At 48.9% G+C, this 25,682-nt stretch overlaps 2 protein-coding genes and 1 pseudogene across 8 annotated transcripts; 2 read left to right on the forward strand and 1 right to left on the reverse strand.

Moving 5' to 3' along the window:
* The first annotated feature begins 431 nt into the window (after positions 1 to 431).
* On the forward strand, positions 432 to 10,152 carry TOR4A (torsin family 4 member A). 7 transcript variants are annotated; one of them, XM_059926136.1, is made up of 2 exons: positions 432 to 446; positions 2,374 to 3,795. In XM_059926136.1, exon 2 carries the CDS (start codon positions 2,411 to 2,413, stop codon positions 3,659 to 3,661), a length of 1,251 nt encoding a protein of 416 aa, XP_059782119.1. In that variant the 5' UTR covers positions 432 to 446; positions 2,374 to 2,410; the 3' UTR covers positions 3,662 to 3,795. The 7 variants fall into 7 exon arrangements, 5 of the variants coding, with proteins under 5 accessions (XP_059782119.1, XP_059782115.1, XP_059782117.1 ...); XR_009503828.1 differs by lacking the exons at positions 432 to 446; positions 2,374 to 3,795 and adding exons at positions 1,374 to 1,635; positions 9,853 to 10,152; XR_009503829.1 differs by lacking the exons at positions 432 to 446; positions 2,374 to 3,795 and adding exons at positions 1,374 to 1,635; positions 2,331 to 2,345.
* Positions 10,153 to 17,571: 7,419 nt separating this feature from the next.
* Positions 17,572 to 17,947, reverse strand: LOC132368030 (large ribosomal subunit protein eL30-like). The gene has a single exon (XM_059926648.1). It carries the CDS (start codon positions 17,945 to 17,947, stop codon positions 17,600 to 17,602), a length of 348 nt encoding a protein of 115 aa, XP_059782631.1. The 3' UTR covers positions 17,572 to 17,599.
* A 627-nt stretch (positions 17,948 to 18,574) lies between these two features.
* On the forward strand, positions 18,575 to 25,562 carry LOC132368131 (kinetochore-associated protein DSN1 homolog; annotated as a pseudogene).
* The last annotated feature ends 120 nt before the right edge of the window (positions 25,563 to 25,682 follow it).

A 25,682-nucleotide genomic window follows, 5' to 3' on the forward strand; every position in this document is an offset into this window, starting at 1 on the left:
AGGTTTGGGACCAGCATCTGGCAGAAGCAGCTGCCAGCCAGCGCCCCCGCCCCACCCCTGTGCACCTTTTCCCGCGTCTGCCTGTCAGGGTCTCCTGGGGTTCTCTGTGTCAGAAGAAGCTGGGAGACTGTAGAAAGCCTGAAGACCCCAAAGGACCCCACCCTCATACCGGGGCCGTGGGGCACCAGCAGAGACCTGGACAGATATCCTTCCGTCCTGGTTCCAGGAAGGCCTGGGCAGGGGCCACATGGTGGGTGACGCCCGAGGGGTCCCTGAGCACCTGGCCCAGCACAGGGAGGGGCAGCGGGTCTCGGGGAGCCAGGCCCGCAGCTGGAGAGGAGGAAGCGGAGAAGCAGCAGTTTCTCAGTGATCCCGCCGGAGGGCATCGGACACACATGGACAGGCAGGAGCCCCATATTCTGGGGAGGACGGGAGCCCCCAAGCCCGTGAGTGACTTCTCCCTGACGCAGGTTGGGCAGGGAGGTGGAGGGAAGCTAGGAAGTGGGGAGGGATGGCAGAGGGACCCGTGTGGGCAGAAGTGTGGAGGATGAGGGACGAGGAGGCTGGAGGGTCGGGGCTCAGGACTGCCAGCGCCCGCGGGACCCAGTTGAGCTCGGGGCCAGGACTGGTCTGGGGGCATTACTGCTGGTTAGCAGGCCCGCTCCGGAGAAGCGAGTCATCCAGGCAGGCCAGTGTGCACAGAGATGGGCACGGGGGTGGGGGCAGGGCCACATGAAGCTGGTGGCCGGGGAAGGGTCCAGAGTCTCCATCTGCCAACTCTTGGCCCAAGTTCTTTCTAAATTTGCCCTCCGACCAGGGCCCTGAGTCATGCGTGGGTTTTTTTCCCCCATTCTAGAACTTCCTGCCCTGTCCTGGGGTGGGGGCACTAGGCCGGGGTACAGGGGAAGACAAAGGGGGAGGCAGAGGGGGGAGCACTGTGGAGCCCGGGACCTGGTAGAAGAGGGTCAGGAAAAGGAAACAAGCCCTACTCTGTGGGCACCCAGATTGGGCTTGGGCAGGGGGAAGAGGGGAGAGGGTTGGAGGTCCCCAGCTGGGAGAGAACCCTGCCCGCCCCCTCCGCCTCTGCTAACCAGCAGCCTGGACACGCCTATCCCCCTCGCTGTGGGCCCTGCGGGGGGCGGGGGGTGGTCAGGCGCAGATGTCCCTGGGGAGGTGGGGGTCCTGTGGAGGGCAGGCTGAGGAGCAAAGGCATGTGGGACCCCAGGGGAGGCAATGCCCTCGGCCTCACCGGGTGTCCTGGGCCTGGGCTGAGTCAGGAGTGCTGGGAGGGCTTTAGGGTAGGTGACCAGCCGGCCGGGGTACCTGGGCGAGTCAGCCAGGCCTCCCCCTCTGGTGCCTCCGTCCAGCCTGAGTCCCGCCCGCGCCACACCCCTGACTCACTTCCTTTGCAAAGAAGCGGAAACCTCCCCAGAGCTTCCTCCGCTCCGGGGGAGGTGTCGCAGCCCCTCTGAGCCTGAGCTGACCCAGTGAGGCCCCGGACCCCACTCCGACCCCCGCCAGGAAGCCAGCACATTCTGCTTCCTGCGTCGCAGACCCCAGCCCGTGGCGTGGGCGGGGGGCCGCCCTGGGGGGCTGGGGGCGGGCCAGCGAGAGCCTGAGCTGACGCAGGTGCAGGTACTGGGGAGGGCCGGGGGCATCCACCCCAACTTTCTCCAGCTGTCCCCTCAGTGGCTTCATCTCTCCTTCTCCGGGTCTCGCCTTTCTGTCCCTCTTTTCACCCCACCCCCACCCGCCTCTAGGGGGCTCCCTTTCCCCAATTCCATTAGTGTGCCCACTAGAGCGATGCTGGGAGGCCTGGGCTCAGCTTGGGGACAGGGGCCCATTCCGGAAAGCAGAAGTTCCGGCCAGACCGCCCCCCCACCCCCACCAAGTGTTCGTGGGAAAGGGGCATCTCTGAACTCTGGGGATGCTGGGGCCTCTGCTTCCCACGCCCCCCTCTAGGGACCGGGGGGCCCCCGGCGCCCGGCAGTCGAGCTGCGTCAGGGGCGGGGTCCGGCCTTGACCCTGCTCCACCCCTAATTGGCGCCAGGTCGGCACCGACTCCGACTCCTCCTCCAGGAAGCCCGGGCGGCGGCTGCCCGATAAAATGCGCCCCCGACCCCCCCCCACCCCCCCGCAGCCACTTCCTCAAGGCCCGAGGCTGTTTATGCGAGGATCCGAGAGATTTGCATTGGGGCCCCGAGGGGAGCCGCTTCCTGGTCAGAGGGGCGAGGCCGGTACCAGACCCTGGCCTCGGGGCAGCGGGCCGCACTCCGGGGGGCCTCGCGGGGTGGGGGGGGGGCTGAGATCTCGGGGGAGGGTCCCCGTAGGCCGGGCGGAAGTCTGGAGACCCTCCCCGTCTTCCTGTTGCAGGGAGGGTGACCTGCATGCCAAGCGCCGCCCCTGCGCCATGGACCGCGGCCAGCCCAGCCCGGAGCCCGCGGCAGCGGACCCCGTCGCCCCCCGCCCGAGCGTGATCGCGCCCGCGCGCGCCGTGGTCTGCCTGCGCCGCCGCGTGCGCCTCCTGCGCAAGCGGTGCCTCCCGCCTCCGGCCGTGAGGGTGGACTCCGAGCCCCAGGCGCCGCGAGCGGACCCAGACCAGCCGCAGTTTTTCACCTTCGACGGCCCGGCGGAGCTGCCCTCGAGGCCGCCGCGAAAGAAGCGCCGGCGCAGCCGCATGGTGCTCTACCCCGAGACGTCGCGCAAGTACCGGCCGCGCGCGGAGCGCCGGAGCCGCGTGCAGCGTTGCCTGTTGCTGCTTGTGGCCATCGTGGGCTTCCAGGTGCTCAACGCCATCGAGAACCTGGACGACAACGCGCAGCGCTATGACCTTGACGGGCTGGAGAAGGCGCTGCAGCGGGCCGTGTTCGGCCAGCCGGCGGCCGTGCGGCGCGTCGTGGCGCTGCTGCGGGACTACCTGGCCACGCACGTGCACAGCCGCCCGCTGCTCCTGGCGCTGCATGGGCCCAGCGGCGTGGGCAAGAGCCATGTGGGCCGCCTGCTGGCGCGCCACTTCCGCGCGGTGCTCGAGGACGGCGCGCTCGTGCTGCAGTACCACGCGCGGCACCACTGCCCCGAGCCGCGCGCCGCGGAGGACTGTCGCCAGGAGCTGGCGCGGCGTGTGGCCGACGTGGTGGCGCGGGCCGAGGCGGAGGAGAAGACCCCGCTCCTGGTGCTGGACGACGTGGAGCTCCTGCCGCCGGCGCTGCTGGACGAGCTGCACGGCTTCCTGCAGCCGCAGCGCTCGCACCACTTCCACAACGCCATTTACGTGCTTCTCAGCGGCAACGGCGGCGCGGAGGTCACGCGCTTCGTGCTGCAGAACGCGTCCCGCACGCTGGCCCTGTGCCCAGACGGCGCCCACGGGGCCGGGGCCGCGGCGGTGGCGGCACAGGCCGAGGAGGAGCTGCGCGCCAGCCTGAGGGCGCTCCTGGTGCGCGACCACCCGCTGTGGCAGGCCGCGGCCATCGTGCCCTTTCTGCTGCTGGACAAGGGGGATGTGGTCAACTGCTTCCGGGACGAGATGGCCGGGGAGGGCTTCTTCCCGGAGCAGGCCCGCGCCGAGCTCCTGGCCGCGCAGCTCAGCTACTACCGCGTGGCTGGCCGCGAGTTCGCCGTCACTGGCTGCAAGCAAGTGGTGGCCACGGTGAACCTCTTGTAGCGCAGGCGCCGCCGGACGCAGTGGACGCCCACGGGCACGACGGGACGTTGGTTTGATAGTGGCAGTTGGAGGGAGGGGACCCTGTGGATTTGCCCCAGGCCTCTAAGCCCCGAATAAATCTGTCCATGGCCCTCCGCCGGTTCACACTGGGACCTGGGGGGACCGTTGGGGCTGGGTCAGCTCTGAGCTCCTCTGCCAATTCCAATCCCCCTCAGAGCCCCAATCTGCCACCTGCGGGTCCTTAATTCAGCCTGCATTCTTCAGCGCCAGTATGTCCCACAGGGCTGGCTCCTCAGGAGTGGGTAGTAGGTCTGTCCCCGTGGGACAGAGGATAGATGACGGCAGAGCGGGTGAGCAGACCCCAGGGACACGTAGCTGGTCCCCTGCAGAGTCGGATATGACCACGACTCGTTCGGGTGCCTGCAGCAGCCGAACACAAACTTGCTCACCCTGGGGGCCTAAAGTCCCGGATGCTTCTCCACTGCAAGAATCCCGTGGGTCTGCATGGATTTCTCATGGCATCTTGGGCCCAGGAGCTCCCCGGGAGGCAAAGGGATGGGTGGGGGGCTCCCCCCAATGAGCTGGTCCAGTGGAATCCCCTAAATGCTCCGGAAGGGGGACTCTCAGGGTGACAGCAGTAGGAGGTGGGTCCAAGTCGGGGTCCCTGACCTCCTGGATCCCCCTGCGCTGCCCACCAACCTGCTCCAGGGTGCTGAACTCGGGGGAGGCCTGTGAGTCGGGATGCCGCAGACCGCAGAGGTCCACTGCTTCCCAGGCCTGGGGTGGGGCCTCATGCTTGCCATCCTGGCTTCTCCCCAACCCTGGCTCTGCAGGCTCATGTCTCCCCGAGCAGGAGTGCAGGAGCCGTGCTGGCTGCCTGGGGCGGGTGAGCGCCAAGCCTTGGGGCACCTCCTGGGCTGGGCTCCCAAGGGGGGCGAGGTGGGTTCAGTGCTGTCGCTTGGTGGGCACGCGGGTCAGCATGGCCCCACCCACCCGGGAGGAGGGCGCAGCCTGGGAGGTGGGGGGACAGGAGCACAACTGGGGGGGCAACAACATGTCCCGAGAAGAGGGGCCGAGGGGAGGGCGGGTCAGGGTGGAGGCACCGCCAGCGTGGACTGTGCCGGGAGCTCCAGGCCCCCACCGCCGAGCTCAGCCCAACCCCTGTCCTCCCAGAACCTCAAGGACCACGGGGGCTGGTGTCTCTAGAGATCCTGGCAGACCCCCCCCCCCCCCCCCGTCCCTGAGGGTCCCGCACGATCAGAGCCGCCTCGCCGCCATCCATTCTCTTCGTGGTGGTCATGGTGGTCGGCTGCAGACCTGGATGGGCTGAGGTCTGTCAGGGAGAGGAGCCTATCCCGGCACAGGGAAGCGGCTGACCTGCCGAGCCGGCACGCGGACCCTGGGCCCCGACGGGAAGGGTGGGGAGGGGGCACGTCCTGCCCGGAAAGGCTGGCTTCCTCCCAGCTCCAGGGCTCCCTGGGGGCTGCGAGGGATGGCCAGTTTGCACGATGGTTCTAAACCAGGAGCCAGACCTGCAGGTATCCAGCTGAATACACCGAAAAGACAGCAGGTTGTCCGGTGATATTGCTCTAACCAATGCGCTCGCTCTTTAGTTTTATGTCATTGGGTCTCTACTTCCCCAGAGGCATTTAACCACTTGCAGCAAGAGGGGTTTGCTACTGCAGACACTTCCTTGCTCAGCAAGTAGGTAATCGCAGGCTCGTGGTTACCCGAAACCACCTTGGCCGATGAGTTAAGTGACCGTCACTGAGCTGAAACTGCTTTGGCTCCAGAGTTGGCTCACTCGCCTAGTGTCAGGGAGAGATTCCTCATCATACGTTCATTGGTGCTCATTCCCCTCCGTGGGAGGAAAGCTCTCCCTACAGAGGCAAAGGCAGAATCTCTTAGGCCTGCTGGAAGTTCTTGCTTAAGGCAGTTACAGAGGTTTAATGGGACGGAGCAAACGTGAGGCTTCTGTTCAGTTATGTCAGGAGAACAGGACAGTGAATACAGCAGAGCACGCCGTCCTGTGTTCTCCAGCCATCAAGACAATGGGCTGCCCAAGCATAAAGGCCATCCCCCAAACTTCCACATATGAAGGTGAAACCAGGGGGCGCACATAAAGCCTCCACATGAGTGATGGAATCTATGGGTTCCTTCATTGGTGCAGAGGCACTGGCATTACTTAGCCAAGGCTCGGAAATTTTGTTGTTACCCAACAGGAAGTTACCTAGATGTACAGATAAGTCAGCAAGTTTACAGATGACTCAACTTGCATTGCCAGCTCCGTTGAACTTTTCATGCAGATATTCAAAAGATCGTGTTTTCCTATCCCAGGGTTGGGTCAAATTGAAGCAAGGAATAAATTTAGGTGAGCTTAGCTCCCTAACTCTATAAAATGGGCCTGCAGAACAATTTGGACAGACAGCAGCGTCTGGAACCCCAGTGAAATTACTTATAGGCTGACCCAAAGGGCCATTGCTATGCTGGGCCAGCTGAGGATTCCAGTGGCAAATCGAGCAATCAGAGAGGTTTCCCCCTTTCTTCAGGGACTGGGAAATACGAATGAGGGTGTTGTCCTTCCATGGAAGGGAGGGAGGAACAAGGTGAGGGACTGTATTGAAATAAAGGTATACAGGCCTGGTCCAGACGTTTTGGGAAAGCTGTTGGCCTCAGATGTCCTCTGCTTCAGGTCCTAATGGGCGTTATCTTCAGGTCGCCAGAGAGTGTGTAGGTCCAGTTGGGATTTGGTGCCTCCTTTAGATGTGACACTGAACCCAGGAGTCCCCTCTCTGGAGTTTGGTGGCACAAGGGTTAGTCAACAGGACTTGATGGGGCCCTTCCGGCGAGGCTGGAGAGAGTCCTTTTGGAGGTGCCTTTTCCAGTACCCAGAATCTCCGGGCTGTGGGCTGTGGTGTTCGGGGTCTTGGTCTTCCGGGAGTGCGCTGCAAAAGGAGTGCTCTGCCAGAGCCTGGTGATTTTCTTTCTTTCTTTTTTAGTTTTGTTTTTTAATTTAATTGAAGTATACTTGATTTACAATGTTGTGTTAGGTTCAGGTGGACAGCAAAGTGATTCGTTACACACACACACACACGTTCTTTTCCAGATTCTTTTCCCTTATAGGTTATTATAAAATATTGAGTTGGTTATCTATTTTATGTATAGTAGTGTGTATACGTTAATCCTAACTAGTTAGTTTCTTAAACTTTTTTTTTTTTTGGCCACACCATGTGGCTTGCACGATCTTAGCTCCCCCACCAGGGATCGAACCTGGGCGCTTGGCAGTGAGAGCACGGAGTCCTAACCACTGGACCGCCAGGGAATTGCCCAACTGGTTATTTTCAGTAGAAGCAATGAGGCCTTTACAATGCAGAAGTATTTCTCCCTTTCTCAGCTCGGATCAAAGAAGCAGGAGCCACGTGCTTTGCGTGTCCTGTTCAGGGACAACAGACTCCATTGAACGTGTGCACATACGTCCACTGTCATGAAAAACAAAAATATTTAATAAGAGTTTCAGAACTCTTGAGGGACCAGGTAGGGAGAAAATGTAAGTGCTTCAACCTTTGATGCCAAGATACACTTTACCAAATTGTTTTAAGTTATAGACAGCTTAAAGGAGAGGAGAAAAGGAAAACAAAACATTAAAGCAACTGGTTTTCCATTAGAGTTTTAGAAATTCTTACACAGTTCAGTTGTATGATCTTAGAGTTATAAGAAAGAAAACTGTGTTTCAGAGTACCCGTCAGAGTCCTTTCCATGAATCTCTTTAAAGAGGAACATTTGCAGAAGCATCAGAGTAAAGCAGTAACTATAATGACAGAAAGACTTGAAAATGCCCATTATTAAAAATCTGATGAGAATTCGTTATAATGGGAGTGGCGAGGGGATCAGCTTATCTCTATGACATATGTTTAAAGTGGTGAGCGGTTGGAAATTCCCTGGTGGTGCAGTGGTTAGGGCTTGGCACTTTCACTGCTGGGGCCCGGGTAACTAAGATCCTGCAAGCCATGCAGCACGACCAAAAAAACCAAAAAACAAAAACAAACCAAAAATCATGACCAATAACATTATATCAGGACATCTCAGAATTTAGCAATTTCATATGACTTTTGAGCACATGCTAATATGTACTTATACAACTATAAGGTTAAAAGATTCTGTATTCCTTCTTACTTAGAAGCCTATTACAAGCTTCCCATGTAATCTAGCTCATCAAATAAGCCTGATTAGTTAAGCATTTTACCAGGTGAGGGACAAATCCTTTGAGATTCTCCAGGGGCCCTCTGGAAGAGCCCAGTTAGTGCAAGGTCAGCAAGACTTCATTTAGAACTTGATTTGGGGGAAGTTTGTCAAAAGTAACAAAAGGTTTTGGACATTTGACCAAATAGGACCACAGATCATTGTGAAATGATACTTAATTATCGGTCTGACCAAAGTAACAATAAAAGATTTCAAAGGCAAATACAAGAGGTTACATAGTCGTAAGCAAAACTTAGATCTTTTAATACTGAGAAGAGGACTTCCCTGGTGGCGCAGTGGTTAAGAATCCGCCTGCCAATGCAGGGGACACGGGTTCGAGCCCTGGTCTGGGAAGATCCCACATGCCGTGGAGCAACTAAGCCCGTGAGCCACAACTACTGAAGCCCGCGAGCCTAGAGCCCGTGCTCTGCAACGAGAGAAGCCACTGCAATGAGAAGCCTGCGCACCACAAAGAAGAGTAGTCCCCGCTCAAGGCAACTAGAGAAAGCCCGCGCACAGCAATGAAGACCCAACCCAGCCAAAAATAAATTAATTAATTAATTAAAAAAAAATATTGAGAAGACTCAGTTTTCTTTAGTAATGAAAGGCCTGAATAAGACAACGTAAGCACAGGAAATAATTTTGTTAAAACACAAATCTTTGCTTTCTAAGCAGATTACTTTAAAAAAAGGTAAAGAAAAATCCTTCATAATCTCCCATGAGAAGCAGACCAATATTCCAAGAAAACCTTGTCCTTTTAGTAAATGAAAGAAAATTGTTTTAGTTTTACCTAAGTACACTACTGATTTTTAGTTTTTATAAATTTATTTATTTTAATTTATTTATTTTTGGATGCATTGGGTCTTCGTTGCAGTGCACAGGCTTCTCATTGTGGTGGCTTCTCGTTGCGGAGTCGTCTCGTTGCAGAGCACAGGCTCTAGGCGCATGGGCTTCAGTAGTTGTGGCGCATGGGCTTAGTTGCTCCGTGGCACGTGGGATCTTCCCGGACCAGGGCTCAAACCCGTGTCCCCTGCGTTGACAGGCGGATTCTTAACCACTGTGCCACCAGGGGAGTCCTGCTCCAGTTAACTTAAAATCTATAATTAGGGGTTAAGCACTTGGACCCTAAGAGGGTTCAATTTTATTTTATTTTTATTTATTTTTTATTAAAGATTTTTTTTTTTTGATGTGAACCATTTTGAAGTCTTTATTGAATTTGTTACAATATTGCTTCTGTTTTATGTTTTGGTTTTTTCGTCCCGAGGCATGTGGGATCTTAGCTACCTGCCCACGTATTGAACCTGCACCCCCTGCATTGGAAGGTGAAGCCTCAACCACTGGACCGCCAGAGAAGTCCCCCTGAGGGTCCGATTTTAAAGGGGCAGGTTTTCACAGGGGAGGGGAGAGGAAGAAACAAAGGGGGCGGAGTCTGAGACAAAGGGGGCGGAAAAGACACACAAGCTGGTGCCAGAGACAAAGAAGTTGGGGGGGCTTCCCTAGTGGCGCAGTGGTTGAGAGTCTGCCTTCCGGTGCAGGAGACATGGGTTCGGGCCCTGGTCTGGGAGAATCCCACATGCCGCGGAGCCCGTGAGCCACAATCACTGAGCCTGCGCGTCTGGAGCCTGTGCCCCGCAACAAGAGAGGCCGCGACAGTGAGAGGCCCCCACTTGCCGCAACTAGAGAAAAGCCCTCGCACAGAAACGAAGACCGAACACAGCCATAAATAAATAAATAAATAAAATAAAAATTAAAAAAAAAAAAAGAAGTTGGGGGAGGGGAACTCAAGGAACACAAGGCTTCAGAAACTGTTTTGTTCTTTTCAAGTTTTTTAGTTGTTTTGGCCAATTTAGAAATGGTATCTTGCAAAGAGGAAATTTTAGACTTTCGTGCACATTTGGAAGCTTCCAGGTACCAATGAAAATAAATATCCCATTCTTCTTGTTTAATTTTAGAACCACATGGAACTTCCCTGGTGGCGAAGGGGTTAAAAATCCGCTGGCCAATGCAGGGGACACGGGTTTGATCCCTGGTCCGGGAAGATCGCACATGCCTTGGAGCAACTAAGCCAGCGGGCCACAACTACTGAGCCTGCACTCTAGAGCCCACGAGTCACAACTGCTGAAGCCCGTGCGCCTAGAGCCCGTGCTCCACAGCAAGAGAAACCACCACAATGAGAAGCCTGTGCCCTGCAACGAAGAGTAGCCCCCCTCGCCATAACTAGAGAAAGCCCGCGCAGCAACGGAGACCCAATGCAGCCAAAAATAAATATATAAATTTAAAAAATAATAAATTAAATAAAATAAAATTTTAGAACCACAGTTCTCCAATTTCATCTTAAGAAAAACAAGTTTGGGAAGATTGAAAGTTCCCTGTAATGGCCATGATAATTCTGGATTACTTTTAGTTGGTTCAGCCCACTTAGTTAAAAATGAGCATGTCAGGGGAAAGAGAAATGAGCATGTCAGGGTCCATAGCTTCCAAACATGAACCTGCCAGAGTCCCTGAGGGAGGGCTGCCCTCAGAGCATTTAGATGACCAGGATCCCTTTTCCTTACATTCTCCTGGAAACCCAAGAAAGTTGCTGGAGTCCTAGCCCAGATTCCAAAAGGAATAAAGCAAATTATTGGATTCCAGTTAGCTCGATCCCCTTCACTCTTGCACACTCCAGAAAACAACTGAGTACTCACCAAGGGCGAAACCTTGAACCAGAAAGGATGAAACCTCTCCCCTGAAAGGACAAAGCCTTTCCAGATCCCGAAAAAAGCCAGAGAACTCAAAACGCAAAAAGAGCAGTTTGGAATCCAAGAAGAGACTCAGGGAAGTGATGAGCATGTAGGGCTCACAGTGTGGGTACCTCGCTCCATTCCAGGGCCCGTCATCTCTTGGGGTTCGCCTCCTTCAGATCCCACTTCTGACACCCTATAAATATATCAACTTTAATAAACGGTAGCCAGTTATTTTATCAGCGAAAGCGAGTTTATTCGGGAATAGCAGAGGAATTGCAATTTTGGATATGGAAACTATGGCAGACAAAAAAGCCAAATCCAGAGAACAAGCAGGGGGAACTTGCTTTTATAGGGAAAAGGGGGAGTAGGGAGGGGCTGTGATAACCAAATATTCCATTGGAGGAGCTGGGGGTTCAATGGAGGCTTCCCATTGACTGAGCCCCTGCAGTCTCTGATTGGCTGGTCTGTTGGGGGTGGAGGGAAGTTTCCTTCCTCCTGCCTGATGGTAAGTAGAAGCACCTTCCTGTCCAAGATGTAGGCGGAAATCTCTTCCTGTTTGGGGTAACTGACATGCATATTCGTGGAGAGAGCTCCCTACAGACGCGTCCTGACTCCAACTTTAACTGAGCGTTCTGTAATTAATTCCACAACTTAAACTTCTTTTTGTGACTTTATTTTGTGCCTTTTAGTTGTCCAGTTTTTTCTATGCTTCTTTTTTCTTATTTCTCACTTCTTTTTGTAGTGGTACCCTCCAATGCCCAGTGTTCCATTTTTCTCCTTAATTGGTTGGCAGTTATACCACGAACACCTAATCTAACTCATCTTATATCCTCACTGGAGCAGTGAAGGGACTTTCCATCACATGGGCTCCCATTTAGCCCTCTCCAACCTAAGGGCTATTCTTGTCCAAGTACTTTAACTCTGTCCCTTTGTTTCAACCCTGCATATCAGATATTATTATTATATTTCATTTGTATTGATTTTGATATTTTATTTTATTGATTTATTTATGAACTAGTTCCTTCTTTTCCAGATGCTCTATAATCAGTGTTCCAGGTTGTGTATGTGCCTGTGGACTGTTCTGGGCTCTCTATTGCCTTTTGTGGATCAGTTTGTTTTCCCTGGGCCAAGATCATGCTGTCCTGATAGTTACAGCTTTATAAGTCTGCAGAAGCCATAATAGCTAGCGGGATATCATTATTCTTGAAGAGTCATGTGGCTCTTCTTGGGCTTGTTTTTAATTTGATTTTGTCAAATTCTTTGAAAAACCTTTTAGGATTTGATCAGAATTGCATTGACTCTACAAATCAGTTTGGGGAATAATGATCCCTTTGCACTACCGTACACTTATTAAGGGCTGATTTAATGTTTTTCAGTAAAGTTTGTAATTTGCTGCAGACAGGTCTTGCTCGTTTTTGTTAGATTTATTCCCAGAAACAATACGTTTTTTGGTTGGTATTGTAAAGGGTTACTATTGTGTAATATAACATATGTCAAGAAACGTGTATAAAACAAAATATATATTTAAAGTTTTATGGGAATTCTCTGGCCATCCAGCGCACTCGGTGTTTTCACTGCCGTGGCCCAGGTTCAATCCCTGGTAGGGGAACTAAGATCCTGCAAGCCATGTGGTATGGCAAAAAATATATATAAATAAATACATAAATAAAATTAAAAAGTTTTACTGTAAAGCAAGCACTCATGTGCTCACCATCTAGGTCAAGAAACAGGACGTGGTCAGTCTCCTAGGAGCCCCCTAGCCTCCCCTCTACTCACTGCCTCCCACCCCCACCCCTCCCTGGTGCCTCTCCCCCATCCCACTCGATAACCACCCAAATTTCAAGATAATTACCACCTTGGTGTTTTTTGTTTTTTGTTTTTAATATTTATTTATTTGGTTGCACTGGGTCTTCGTTGCGGTACTCGGGATCTTCATTGTGGCATGCGGGATTTTTAGTTGTGGCATGTGGGATCTAGTTCCCTGAGCAGGGATCGAGCCCAGGCCCCCTGCATTGGGAGCACGGAGTCTTAACCAGTGGACCACCAGGGAAGTCCCTACCACCTTGTATTCTTCATACTTCAACCACCTAAATTTATAACCCTAAACAGTCTGGTTTAGTTTGTTTTTTATTTTGTAGTTTTCTTGTTTGTTTATTTTTAAAAAAACAGCTTGATTGAGGTATCACTTCCATACCACAAAATATACTCGTTTTAAGTGGACAATTTATTTTTATTTTTAAAAAATTATTTATTTATTTATTTATTTTTGGCTGGGTTGGGTCTTCATTGCTGTGCGCGGGCTTTCTCTAGTTGCCTTGAGTGGGGACTACTCTTCCTTGTGGTGCGCAGGCTTCTCATTGCAGTGGCTTCTCTCGTTGCAGAGCACGGGGCTCTAGGCGGGAGGGCTTCAGTAGTTGCGTCGCAGTGGCTTTGTTGCTCTGCAGCATGTGGGATCTTCCCGGACCAGGGCTCAAACCCGTGTCCCCTGCATTGGCAGGCGGATTCTTAACCAGTGTACCACCAGGGAAGTCCCGATAATTTATTGATTTTTAGTAAATTTGCAGAACTGTGCAAATATCACCACAATTCAGGTTTAGAATATTTCCATCATCCAGAAAGATCCATCCTGCTAATTTTCCATGAACCCCTGTTTCTACCCGTTTCTCAGACAACCACTAATCCTCTTTCTGCCTCTGTAGGTTTGCCTTTTTAAGAAAGAATTTCAGGGGACTTCCCTGGTGGTCCAGAGGTCAAGACTTTGCCTTCCAATGCAAGGGGTGAGGGTTTGATCCCTGGCTGGGGAACTAAGAACCCACATGCCTCGCAGCCGAAAATCAAAAAAAACATAAAACAGAAGCAATATTGTAACAAATTCAGTAAAGACTTTAAAAATGGTCCACATCCAAAAAAAAAATCTTAAATAAAAAATAAAAAAGCATTTCATACAAATGGAATCTTTTGTAGCTTTTTGCATCTGACTTCTTTCACTTAGCACGTTTTTGAGGTTCACCCATGCCCTAGGACATATCGGCAGTTGGTGTCTTTCTTTCTATTGCTAAATAGTACTCCATTAAATGGATCAAAGACATTTCGTTTACTCATTTACCAGTTAATGGACATTTGGATTGTTTCCATTTTTTGGCTCTTATGCATAAATGGTGCAAGGAACATTTGCCAAAAATTTCTTTGTATGGACATGTGTTTTTATTTATCCTGAATCAATACCAAGGAGTGGAATTGCTGAGTCATATAAAAAAATTTTTTTAATTTAATTTTTAAAGAAACTGCCAAACTGCTTTCCAAAGTGGCTGCACCATTTTTCATTCCACCAGCAGTGTATGAGGGTCACAGTTTCTTTACATCCCTGCCAAAACTTGTTACTGACAGTCTTTTTTATTACAGCGATACTAATGTGTGGTTTTACTTTGCATTTCCCTAATAACTAACGGTGCTGGGCATTTTTCCATGTGCTTATCAGCCATTTCTATTATTCGAGTTGTTTGTCTTATTATTGAGTTGATCTTTATATATTTGGGCTATAAGTCTTTTATCAATATACAATATGCAAATATATATTTTCTCCCAGTCTATAGGTTGTTTTTAATTTTCATGATTTAAAAATATATTTTTTGTTTTTAAAATATTTTTATTGAAATATAGTTGATTTACAATGTTACATTAGTTTCAGATGTACAAAAAAGTGATTCAATTATATATATATGTGTGTGTGTGTATATATGTATATATATTCTTTTTTTACATTCTCTTCCACTATGGGTGATTACAAGATAGTGAGTATAGTTCCCTTAAAAAACGTCTTTTGAAGTGCAAAAGGTTTTTTTTTTTTTTTAGTTTTTAATTTTTATGAAGTCAAATTTCTTTTTTCTGGAATGGATCATGCCTTTGATGTATCTAAGAACTCTGCTTAATCCAGGATCATAAAGGTTTTTCTATGTTTTTTTTTTAAATAATTGTATTTATTTATATATTTATTTTTGGCTGAATTGGGTCTTTGTTGCTGCATGTGGGGTTTCTCTAGCTGCAGTGAGTGGGGGCTACTCTTTGTTGAGGTGTGCAGGCTTCTCATTGTGGTGGCTTCTCTTGTTGCGGAGCACGGGCTTTAGGTGCCCGGCTCAGTAGTTGTGGCTCGCGGGCTCCAGAGCACGGGTTCAGTAGTTGTGGCGCACGAGCTTAATTGCTCCACAGCATGTGGGATCTTCCCAGACCAGGGCTCGAACCTGTGTCCCTGCATTGGCAGGCGGATTCTTAAGCACTGCACCACCCGGGAAGTCCTATTCTATGTTTTATTCTAAATGGTTTTATGTTTTTAGCTCTTATATTTAGGTCTATGAACCATTTTTGTACTAATTTTTGTACATGCTGTGAGATGAGGGTCTAAATTAATCTTTTTACACGTCAATATCCAATTGTCCCAGCACCATTTTTTGGAAAGACTATCCTTTCCTCATTGACTTGCCTTGACCCCTGTGTCAGTTAGGGTCCGACCAGAGAAAAAAAATCAGTGAGAGATATATTTTAAGGAATTTCTAGAAATCAGTTTACAAGACTGTAGGGGCTAACTAGGCAAGTTAAAAAAATCTTAGGGCCGGAGTTGGAAATGGCAGGCTGAACCTCTGTCATGAGTTATCCATAGATAGAGTTTCTTCTTCAGGGAAGGTTCAGCTGTGCTCTTAAGGCCTTTCAGTGGATTGAATTAGGCCCACCCAGGTCATGTAGGATATTTTCCTTTACCTAAAGTCAAATGATTATGGACTTCATCTACAGAATGCCTCCACAGAAACACCTAGGTCAGGTTTTGCTTGAATAACATTTTAAACTGTCTGTCATAACACCTCTGTAAAAAATTAACAGATTTGTACAGATTTGTTTCTGGACTTTCAATTCTGTTCCATTGATCTATATGTCTGTCCTTATGCCAGGACCACATTCTTTTGATTTATGGTCAGCTTTATGGTCAGTTTTGCAATTGGGAAATGTGTGTCTTTCAACTTTGTTCTTAGTTTTCAAGATTTTTGTTGTTGTTGTTGTTGTTCTGGGTCCTTTGCCTTTCTATATAATTTTTAAGATCAGCTTGTCAATTTCTGGGGAAAAAAAAAAGATTTCCTGGTCTTGATGGAAATTGCATTGACTCTATAGATCAAGGTGCAGAGAACTGCCATCTTAACAATATTTAATCACACTTAGAATTGCTTTTCAATTATTTAGGTCTTCTTTAGTTTCTCTTAGCAATGTTTGTAGTTTTCAGGGTGCAAGCCTTGCACTTCTTTTCTTCAATGTATTCCTGAGTACTTTATTCTTTTTGATGCTCTTACAAGTGAAATTGCTTTGCTAATGTCATTTTCAGGTTGTTCATTGCTCGTATGTAGAAATAAAATTGAATTTTGTATATTAATCTTGGATCCTGTGACCCGTGGAACTCATTTATTAGTCCTAGTGATTTTGTGTGAATTCCTTAGGATTTTAAACATGTAGGATCATGTTTCTGTGAATAGAGTTTCATTTCTTCCTTTCCAGTCTCTATGCCTTTTATTTCTTTTTGCTGCCTGATTGTACTGGCTAGAACTTTCAGTACAATGTTGAGTAGAGGTGGTGTTCCTGATCTTAGGAGCAAAGCACTGAGTCTTTGACCATTTAAGTAGGATGTTAGCTGTAGATTTTCTTGTAGATGCTCTTCATCAGTTTGAAAAACTTACCTTATATTTTTTGAGTATTCAGAGTTTTTATCATGAATAAGGGTTGGATTTTGTCAGATATTTTTACTTCATATATTGAGAGGATCATGTGGTTTATGTTCTTTATTTATTAATATGATGTATTACATCAATTGATTTTCAGATGTTGAACCAACCTTGCATTCTAGGATTAAATTCCATTTGGTCATGGAGCATAATCCTTTTTATACATTGCTTATTCAGTTTGTTAATATTTTGTTGAGGACTTTTGCATCTATATTTAGGAGGGATATTGGTCTAAATTTTTGTTTTCTTATGATGTCTTCATCTGGCCTTGGTATCAGGATAATTGTACTAGTTTTCTATTAATGCCATAACAAATTACCACAAACTTAGTGGCTTAAAACAACACAAATTTATCATCTTACAGTTCCGTGGGTCAGAAGTCCAAATTGGGTCAAAGTAGCTGAAATCAAGGTATCAGCAGTGTTGGGATTCCTTCTCGAGGCTTTGGGGAGAGTTTGTTTCCTTGTCTTTTCCAGCTTCTAGAGGCTGCCTGCCTTCCTTGGCTCATGGTCCCCTTTCTCCTTTTCAAAGCCAACAACATGTGTCCCTCTGACCCATCTACTGTCATCACATCTCTCTCTGACCACAGCCAAGAAAATTTCTCTCATTTTAAGTGGTCATTTGCTAGATTGGCTCCACCTGGATAATTCAGGATAATCTCTCTATCTCAAGGTCCATATCCTTAATTACGTCTGCAAAGTCCCTGAGTTAGTTTTAGTAATTTGTGTCTTTCTATAAATTTCTAAGAATTTATCCAGTTCATGTAAGTTGTCTAATTTATTGAGATAAAGTTTTTATAGTAAACCCTTATAATCTTTGTAGAAAAAATTGTTTCAATTTGTTTTTATGTTGCACCTAGTATAGCCTTCTAGATGTACTGTCAGATTCTAGCCTTTCATAGTTGAGCTATCTTAGGAATCTTTGTAAATTGACACATGTACAAATTCTGTACTTTCTATTTCTGCAAAAAAGACTGTTGGTAAGTTTGATTCATGTAATTTGATTATATTGAATCTGTAGGTAACTTTTAGGGTATACTGACATCTTAACAATATCAAGTCTTCTAATCCATGAATGCAGGATTTATTTCCATTTATGTAGGTCTTCTTTAGTTTCTATCAGCATGTTTTTTATTTTTTTATAAATATTTTTTGGGTTTTTTGTTTCTTTTTTTTTTCCTGGGCCAGTTTTATTAAAGAAAAATTGTTCATGATTTACTCTTCACCAGTCTGTTCTGGCGTGCTTCTAATGATATCAGAATCACCTGGATCAATGATAGACAGTGTGCATACTCTGTAGTATTTTCCACACGCCGTGTCCAATTCAATATTATTGCCACTGTAGTGATGGACACCAGTTTTGGCCAACATGGCATAACACTCTATATCAGATTTCCTCAAGGCTGGGCAGTTGTTGGCAAGGATGACCAGTTTTGCTCTGCCTTGTCTGATCATTTTCAGAGTCTGCTTGTACCCCAGCAGGTACTTTCCACTTTTCATAATGATTTGGAGCCTAGAGTTGATCGACCCCAGCGACTTTTTCGTCTTCTTCGTGGCCAGCATCTTGCCTTAGGAGCAGGACTCCCCCAGCCCAGAGCAGCCACCAGGATGGCTGGGGAGCAAGACAACTTCGGCTTATTTTAAAATCACGTGGTTTGTTCTCTTGTTGTTGAGGTTTTTGTTTTTTGTTTTTTTAATATTTATTTATTTTGGCTGCACTGGGTCTTAGTTGTGGCACATGGGATCTTCGTTGCGGCATGCGGACTCTTAGTTGTGGCATGCATGCGGGATCTATTTCCCTGACTAGGGATTGAACCCGGGCCCCCTGCACTGGGAATGCAGAGTCTTACCCACTGGGCCACCAGGGAAGTCCCTCTTGTTGTTGAGTTTTAATAGATCTTTGTTTGTTTTGGATAACTGTTCTTTATCAGATATGTCTTTTGCCAATATTTTCTCAGTTTGTATCTTGTCTTTTTATTCTCTTGACAGTGCCTTTCCCAGAGCAGAAGTTATTAATTTTAATGAAGTCCAGCTTATCAATTATTTCTTTCATGGATCGTGCCTTTGGTTTTGTATCTCAAAAGTCATCGCCCACCCAAAGGTCATCTAGATTTCCTGCTATGTTATCTTGCAGAAGTTTTATAGTTTTGCATTTTATATTGAGGTCTGATCCATTTTCAGTTAATTTTTATGAAGGGTGTAAGGTTTGTGTCTAGATTAATTTTTTATTAGTTTTTATTGGTGTATAGTTGCTTTATAATGTTGTGTTGGTTTCTTGCTGTACAACAAAGTGAATCAGTCATACATATACATATATCCCCTTTTTTTTAGATTTCCTTCCCATTTAGGTCACCACAGAGCATTGAGTAGACTTCCCTGTGCTATACAGTAGGTTCTCACTAGTTATCTATTTTATACATAGTAGTGTATATATGTCAGTCCCAATCTCCCAATTCATCCCACTCCCCCAGATTAATTTTTTGCACGTGGATGTCCAGTTGCTCTATGACCAGAATCTTGTGGATTTTTTATTTCATTTGTTGAGCTTTTTTTAAATATAAATTTATTTATTTATTTTATTTTTGGCTGCGTTGGGTCTTCGTTGCTGCGCGCGGGCTTTCTCTAGTTGCGGCGAGCAGGGGCAACTCTACATTGAGGTGCATGGGCATCTCATCACGGTGGCTTCTTTTGTTGCGGAGCACAGGCTCTAGGTGCGCGGGCTTCAGTAGTTGTGGCGCACGGGCTTAGTTGCTACGTGGCACGTGGGATCTTCCCAGACCAGGGCTCGAACCTGTGTCCCCTGAATTGGCAGGCGGATTCTTAACGACTGCGCCACCAGGGAAGCCCTGTTGTGCTTTTTAACTCCAGATTTTTCCATTTGGTTATTTTTTGTCTTGCAATTCTTTATTACAAAAAGCCATTATTTTCAGTCTTGAAAGTTTTAGAACCTAAGCATCTTCTCTTTCTGAAGAATTGAAATATTTGCAGACAAATATTTGTAGAAAGTGATGGAAGTCTACAAAAATATTTTGAAGATCCAAAGGAAAAGCCTCAGACTTGCCTCTGGAAACACTGGTGGCTGAGATGAAGGATTGCACAGCAAAGTTTTCTGTAGAATGCCAGACTTGGGGCCAGCTCTTGCTGCACTATCAGAATGGATGCATGTTATTACATGATACAAGAATCAATCGAAGCCAAAATGACAGAGATTGAAGTGGAACCTATGACATATCTTGATCTTCCCACAAAAGTTCTTCCCACAAATCCTGACTACCATAAAAGATTACAGAACCAGAGGAAGGTCTTGGATTGTATGGCAATGGTTATAGAAGAACTGCAATTATCAGTGGGGCAGCTGCAGGCCTTTATGGGCAAAAGTACTCAGTGCTTCCAGAAGGGGTCAGTACAGCTTGGGAAGAGAAGCACCCAACAGCCAGATCCCTCACCGGCTTCAAACTTCCGGAGCTTCAGCTGCAAGCCCGCCCACCACATGTTGCTCTGGGTCTTGTCAGTGACCTTCTGCAGCTTTTCTGTTACAAGATGCTCAAGAGGAGAGGAATGGCAGACTTCCCAGTGCCTGGTGACTGCCTGGCGTCTGAGCTGGGATTCTCCACCCTCTCGCCTTTGGAGGTGACTGGGTGGCTATAGGGTTCCTTAATTTTTTTCTAGAAGTGATGGGGACTGTCGACTTAAAAAAATGCACAACGTGAGAGTTGCGAGTTAAGTTTTATTTGGGGCAAAATGCGGACTGCAGCCCGGGAGACAGTGTCCCAGATCGCTCTGAGAAACCGCTCCACAGAGGCGGGGGGGAGGTCAGTATAGATGTGATTTGGGTGAAGGGGGAGTACATGCAATCACGCACACATTTTTTACAGAAGGTTTCTGCTAGTCTCGTGCAGGTCACTGCCAGTCATGCGGAGCAGACGTCGCCATGAAGGATTTTAGTGCTTGTCTAGATATGAGGAGATACAAGAATTGGGCTCATAAAATTGTCTCCTGAAAATATCCATCTATCGGAAGACCTGTTCTGCCAGTTTTACCCAGAGCCCAGAGGGCCTCAGTTCAGCTCTCCACCTGAGCTCCTTTCAGGGGGTGTTGAAAGTCAGCAGCTGCTGCAACACATGACTGAATCCTTGTAGAGGTAGATGGCAAGTGCCAATGGTGAGTGCCAATTTGTACTTGACAGAACGTTGTAGGAACACTTTTCCCAGGAATGTACAAAATGCTTGGAACTTTTTTCGGAATTAACCTCAGACCCAGTGGCCCATTCTTTTGAATATCCTTCATGGTCAGAAGTCATCATCCTGTGAAGAAGTTTTGCAGGTTTTGAAATAATCCAAAGTCACTCAGGACAAGTCTGATAACACATTTGGGCATTTCAAGTTGTAAAGTTATGGGACTAACATTCCAGTGTGTCTCAAAGGTGGCTCCAGGTAGAAGAGTTTTGCATCACTGGGGTATATGCGTCACTCCACAAGATGTCCAAATTGTGGAAACGCCGTATGCTCCGTGCCCTGATGTCCACTGTGTGCTGTAGCTTTTAGTTCCAAGTTGACATTCTGAGTCCCAGATCCATGGCAGGAAGGGACCAAGTGCCCTTTTTAACTCTTCTCTGTATTTGTTAATAATCTGCATTACAAATTGCAGAGTATAACTACATAGTTATAAAAACCTATTTTTATTTTAAAGAGCTTTCAAAAATTGAGATATAATTCACATACCATACAGTGTGCACAACTCAGTGGTTTTTAGTATATTCACAAAGTTGTGCAACCATCTCTATAATCTAATTTTGGAACATTTTTGTCACATCAAAAAGAAACCCTGTGCTTCCCCATTATTCTTACCAACCCCACCCCCAGCCCTAGGCAGTTCATAACAGGATCATACAATATTTGTCCTTTTGTTTGTGTCTGGTAGCCTTTACTTAACATAATATTTTCAAGGTTAATTTTCAAGTACATATCAGTATTTCATTCCTTTTTATGGCTGAATAATATTCTATTGCATATATATCCCATATTTTGTTTATATCTTCATCAGCTGATGGACATTTCGGTTGTTACTACTTTCTGGCTATTATGAATAATGTTGCTATGAACTTTTGCATGCAACTTTTTTTTTTTTTTGGCCTCACTGTGCAGCACGCAGGATCTTAGTTCCCTGACCGGGGATGGAACCCACGCCCCCTCCAGTGGAAGGCGAAGTCTTAACCACTGGACCGCCAGGGAAGTCCCTGCATGCAGTTTTTTGTGTGGATGTATTTTTTTTTAATATCTATTTAGTTTGGCTGCGCTGGGTCTTAGTTGCAGCACGCGGGATCTTCGTTGCAGCATGTTAAGTTGTGGCATGAGGAATCTTTAGTTGCGGTATGCATGTGGGATTTAGTTACCCAACCAGGGATAGAACCCAGGCCCCTTGCACTGAACCACTAGGGAAGTCCCTGGATGTATGTTTTAATATCTCTTGGGTGTACACCTAAGCTTGGAAAAGAGTAATACACGTGCTGGGTTATGTGGAAACTCTATTTTTTCTTTTCCTATAAATTTATTTACTTATTTATTTATTTTTGGCTGTGTTGGGTCTCCGTTGCTGCACATGGGCTTTAGTTGCGGCGAGCGGGGGCTAGTCTTCGTGCGGTGCACGGCCTTCTCACTACAGCGGCTTCTCTTGTTGTGGAGCATGGGCTCTAGGCACACGGGCTTCAGTAGTTGTGGCGCATGGGCTTCAGTAGTTGTGGCACGCAGGCTCAGTAGTTGTGACTTGCGGGCTCTAGAGCGCAGGCTCAGTAGTTGTGGCGCATGGGCTTAGTTGCTCCGCGGCATGTGGGATCTTCCCGGACCAGGGCTCGAACCCATGTCCCCTGCATTGGCAGGCGGATTCTTAACCACTGCGCCACCAGGGAAGTCCCTAAAGTTTCATTTTCTAAACGTTAATTTGATAAGATGATTTTCTAAAGACACTCTGGGGTCAGAGTCCCAGTTCTTAAGGATCAGTGCCCAGGAGAAGGGAATGGAGTGTTTTGAAAATGTAAGGGGTGGGCCTGTGCCCCCTTTCCCCTGGGCTCTCTGAGGTACCCTGTGCTGCCAGCACATTTACTGAGGATAATTCTGTCGACTGAAAAACTACCAGTGGAAACTATCCTGTGTTTTGTGTGGTATCAGCCAGATTTTTCTAACGGGGAAAAAAAAAAAACAGAAAAAAAAAGACCTACCCCTCCCCCCCAAAGTTACTGCAACAACATGGGTGACTCTGGCACTGAGGGCCAGAAAGCCAGGAAGTACAAACCACACCAGTCCTTTTATAGATAATCCTATGACCCGTGGTGATAGAAGTGGTCGGCGGTGACCTGGGACTCGGGGGCGAGAGGAGCCAGCTGAGTCGGGGTGCGGAAGAACTTTGGGGGCTGATGGAAATGTATACTTTGGTTATGGTGTAGGTTCTGTGGGCATACACACCAGTCCCTACTCATCACACTCTAAATGGCTGCATTTTATTGTATATAAATTATACTGCAGCAAAGTTGATTTTTAGGAATGTGAATGATAAACCTAATGATTTTCTTTCGACCTTGATTAAAACGAAAAGAAGCCATGCCCCAAAAGACATCTTGGGACACTTGAGAAGGAGAACTTTATTGACAAAATAACCTTGAGAATTCCAAGTCCTGGTTACTTATTACTTTGCTCCGAGATAAGGGAGAGGGAGGTTGGAGAAGCGGGAACGGGGAGCAGAGGGGCAAAGGCTGCCTCTCCTCCGTGCCCAGTCCTGCTCTCGCCTCGCGCAGGGAGCAGCGGTGTCCCAAGTGCTTCCTGGGCCTTCCGTTTCCTGACGGCCACACAGCAGTGCCTTCCTTGTTCACCTAACCTGCAGCATCGTTTCCTGTGGAGAATGGCTCTGGGGCTCCTAGGGCACGGCAGCATGTCTGCTGGACCCATCACTACACAGACGGGCTGTGCTCCCCCCGTCGTGTTTCTCATGTGGCTGTGCACGTATAATCGGTCAGGCCTGGGAGGTGTAAATCTCAGCGCAAACAAGCTCCCAGGAGTGCTTCCGCTTTTCATTCTGTTCAGTCCATTGCTGGACAGTTTTAATTCTTAGAAAGTTCTTCAGCACAAACCTCCAAAGTCAGAGTGTAGAGTGTATTCCCGTCAGGGAAAACAAGGCAGAGCATAAGACACAGACAACTCTGCCTGACCACACGGCCTGGATGCTGCTGTCACCTGGGCAGGAACAGACCACCCCCAAATCTACAGCTCTTCTTCCTCTATGGCCCCATTTTAAGCTAGGCACATCACTGAATAAAGACTATATTTCCCAGCCTCCCTTGCAATGAGGTTGGGCATGTGGCTACGTTTTAGATAATGGGATGTGAGCAGATTTGGCAAAAACAGACTTCTAGGAAGTGTCCTGGAAGGAGGGGGCCCAGGCCCTAGTTCACCTCTTCCTCCTCACTGTTGGCTGGAATGTAGACTTGATGGCTGGACATGGGCTGCCATTTGAGCCATGTGAATGGAAGGTCCACCCAGCAGAATAACAGCCTGTATCTTAATGCCACATACCAGCCCCAGACCACCTATTCTAACTTCAGTGATGAGAAATACATTCCATCTTATTTACATGGCTGCTGTTCTGCATATTGTCATATCTCTTTGGAAAGTTTATGGGACAATTTGGGTTGGGCTCCCTTGGGGGTTCTTGTCCATAGGGTACCAACGAGGAGGCCCACAGACAGGCAGAGGTGGATTTTATCCACCGGGGGGACACGTACTGGGGGTAAACCTGGTCTCCAGGCCCCATCTCTGAGCCAGGCAAGAGTTCAGACAGAGAGAGAATTCTTTTCCTTGCTCATGCCCAACACAGACACTTGCTGTGGAATGGGGGACGGGGTGGGGAGACGGCTGGCAGACTCTGCAATTCCAATGCCAGCCTCACCTGACCATCAGAGCCTTGCCCGCCACCCTCTGCTGAGGCTCCAGGCTCTGCAGGGTGATCTGGAAGCACCCCACTGCTGGTCCTGATGGTTCTGACGGATGTGGTCTGTGTCTTGAAGTGAGTCACGTGGTGGCCATGTCCACAGGGCTGTGACACATCCTGTGTCCTGCTGACCATCCACTCTTTGTGACTCCGGGGCCCTGAAATGTCCTCCCTTCCCCTTTTGACCAAATGGGAGAATAGTGCGTCACGGCCAATCGCTCCATGAGCACCGTGATGGGGTCACTTCCCAGGCCCTGGTTTGGTTCACCTTCCGGGGCCTGCAGAAGCCAAGAGCCACTATGGGTTGTAAAACCAAGAATGTGGCCCGCTGGCCAGCTCTACAAAGATCAAGTCATTGGCCACTGCAGTCGCTGACCGACAGTGTACCCTGAAAGGGATTCAGGAGCAAAGACAGGATGAGGCACTTTGTGATTTGGGAAAACAGGCTAAAACAGGCCCCTGAGAGAGTTAGATATATTTCAGGAAAAATTTTAATGAACCCGGATTCTTGCATCTTTCCATACCTTCTACCGAGATGTGTGCTTGGCTGCACACACCCCCTGGCCCAGACCACACAGATCCTGGCCGCTCCCCCACCTCTTCAGAGCAGCCCCTCAGAGCTACTGAGACGCTGTCTCCCAGGCTACAGTCCTCGGTAAGATCCGGAATAAAACTCAGCTCACGGCTCCTACGTTGTGCATGTTTAATGTCGGTCAACAGGTTCAACACAGCTGCCCCTTCCAGGGACACGCCCACCCTGCTCCAGGGCCCTCCCTGCCGGGCAGCGGGCCTCTGTGGCCGCCCTTCCGCAAGGTGACCCCAGTTCTGGCCCTGCCCCCTCCCCCAAGCCCCACAGATTGCCGGTGTTGTCACTGTAGCCACGACCGACCAGGGTCTGCTGGACATTTTCTCCCGTGGTCGCCCGAGGGAGACCTGGGCCCACCCGACTTGCTCTCAGCCTTTCCGGCTCTTTCCTCTGCGCAGCGCGCACCTTCGCCCCGCCTCGCTCGGGACGGCCACCGCGTGGAGCGGACCCGGCTTCTCAGCCCGAGCTGGGCCCGAGCGCCCCCATCCGAAGCGGCTTCGGCTCCCTAACCCTAACCCCTCGCGCCCGACCCCCCACGGGCCCCGGCCACCTTTCAGGAGACGAGGTCGCGGGCTCCAGACACGCGAGGGTGCTGCGGGGCGGCGCGACCAGTAGGCCCGGGTCCGCAGCCGGCGGCGGCGCGGGTGGGCGGTGCGGGCGCCTGCGCTCAGCGAAGGGCCGGCGGGGGGTCTCGCCGCCCGGGCCCCAGGGCGCAGTGCCCGCTGCATCCGCAGG

This window comes from Balaenoptera ricei, chromosome 6, assembly GCF_028023285.1.
Source record: "Balaenoptera ricei isolate mBalRic1 chromosome 6, mBalRic1.hap2, whole genome shotgun sequence".
NCBI lineage: Eukaryota > Metazoa > Chordata > Mammalia > Artiodactyla > Balaenopteridae > Balaenoptera > Balaenoptera ricei.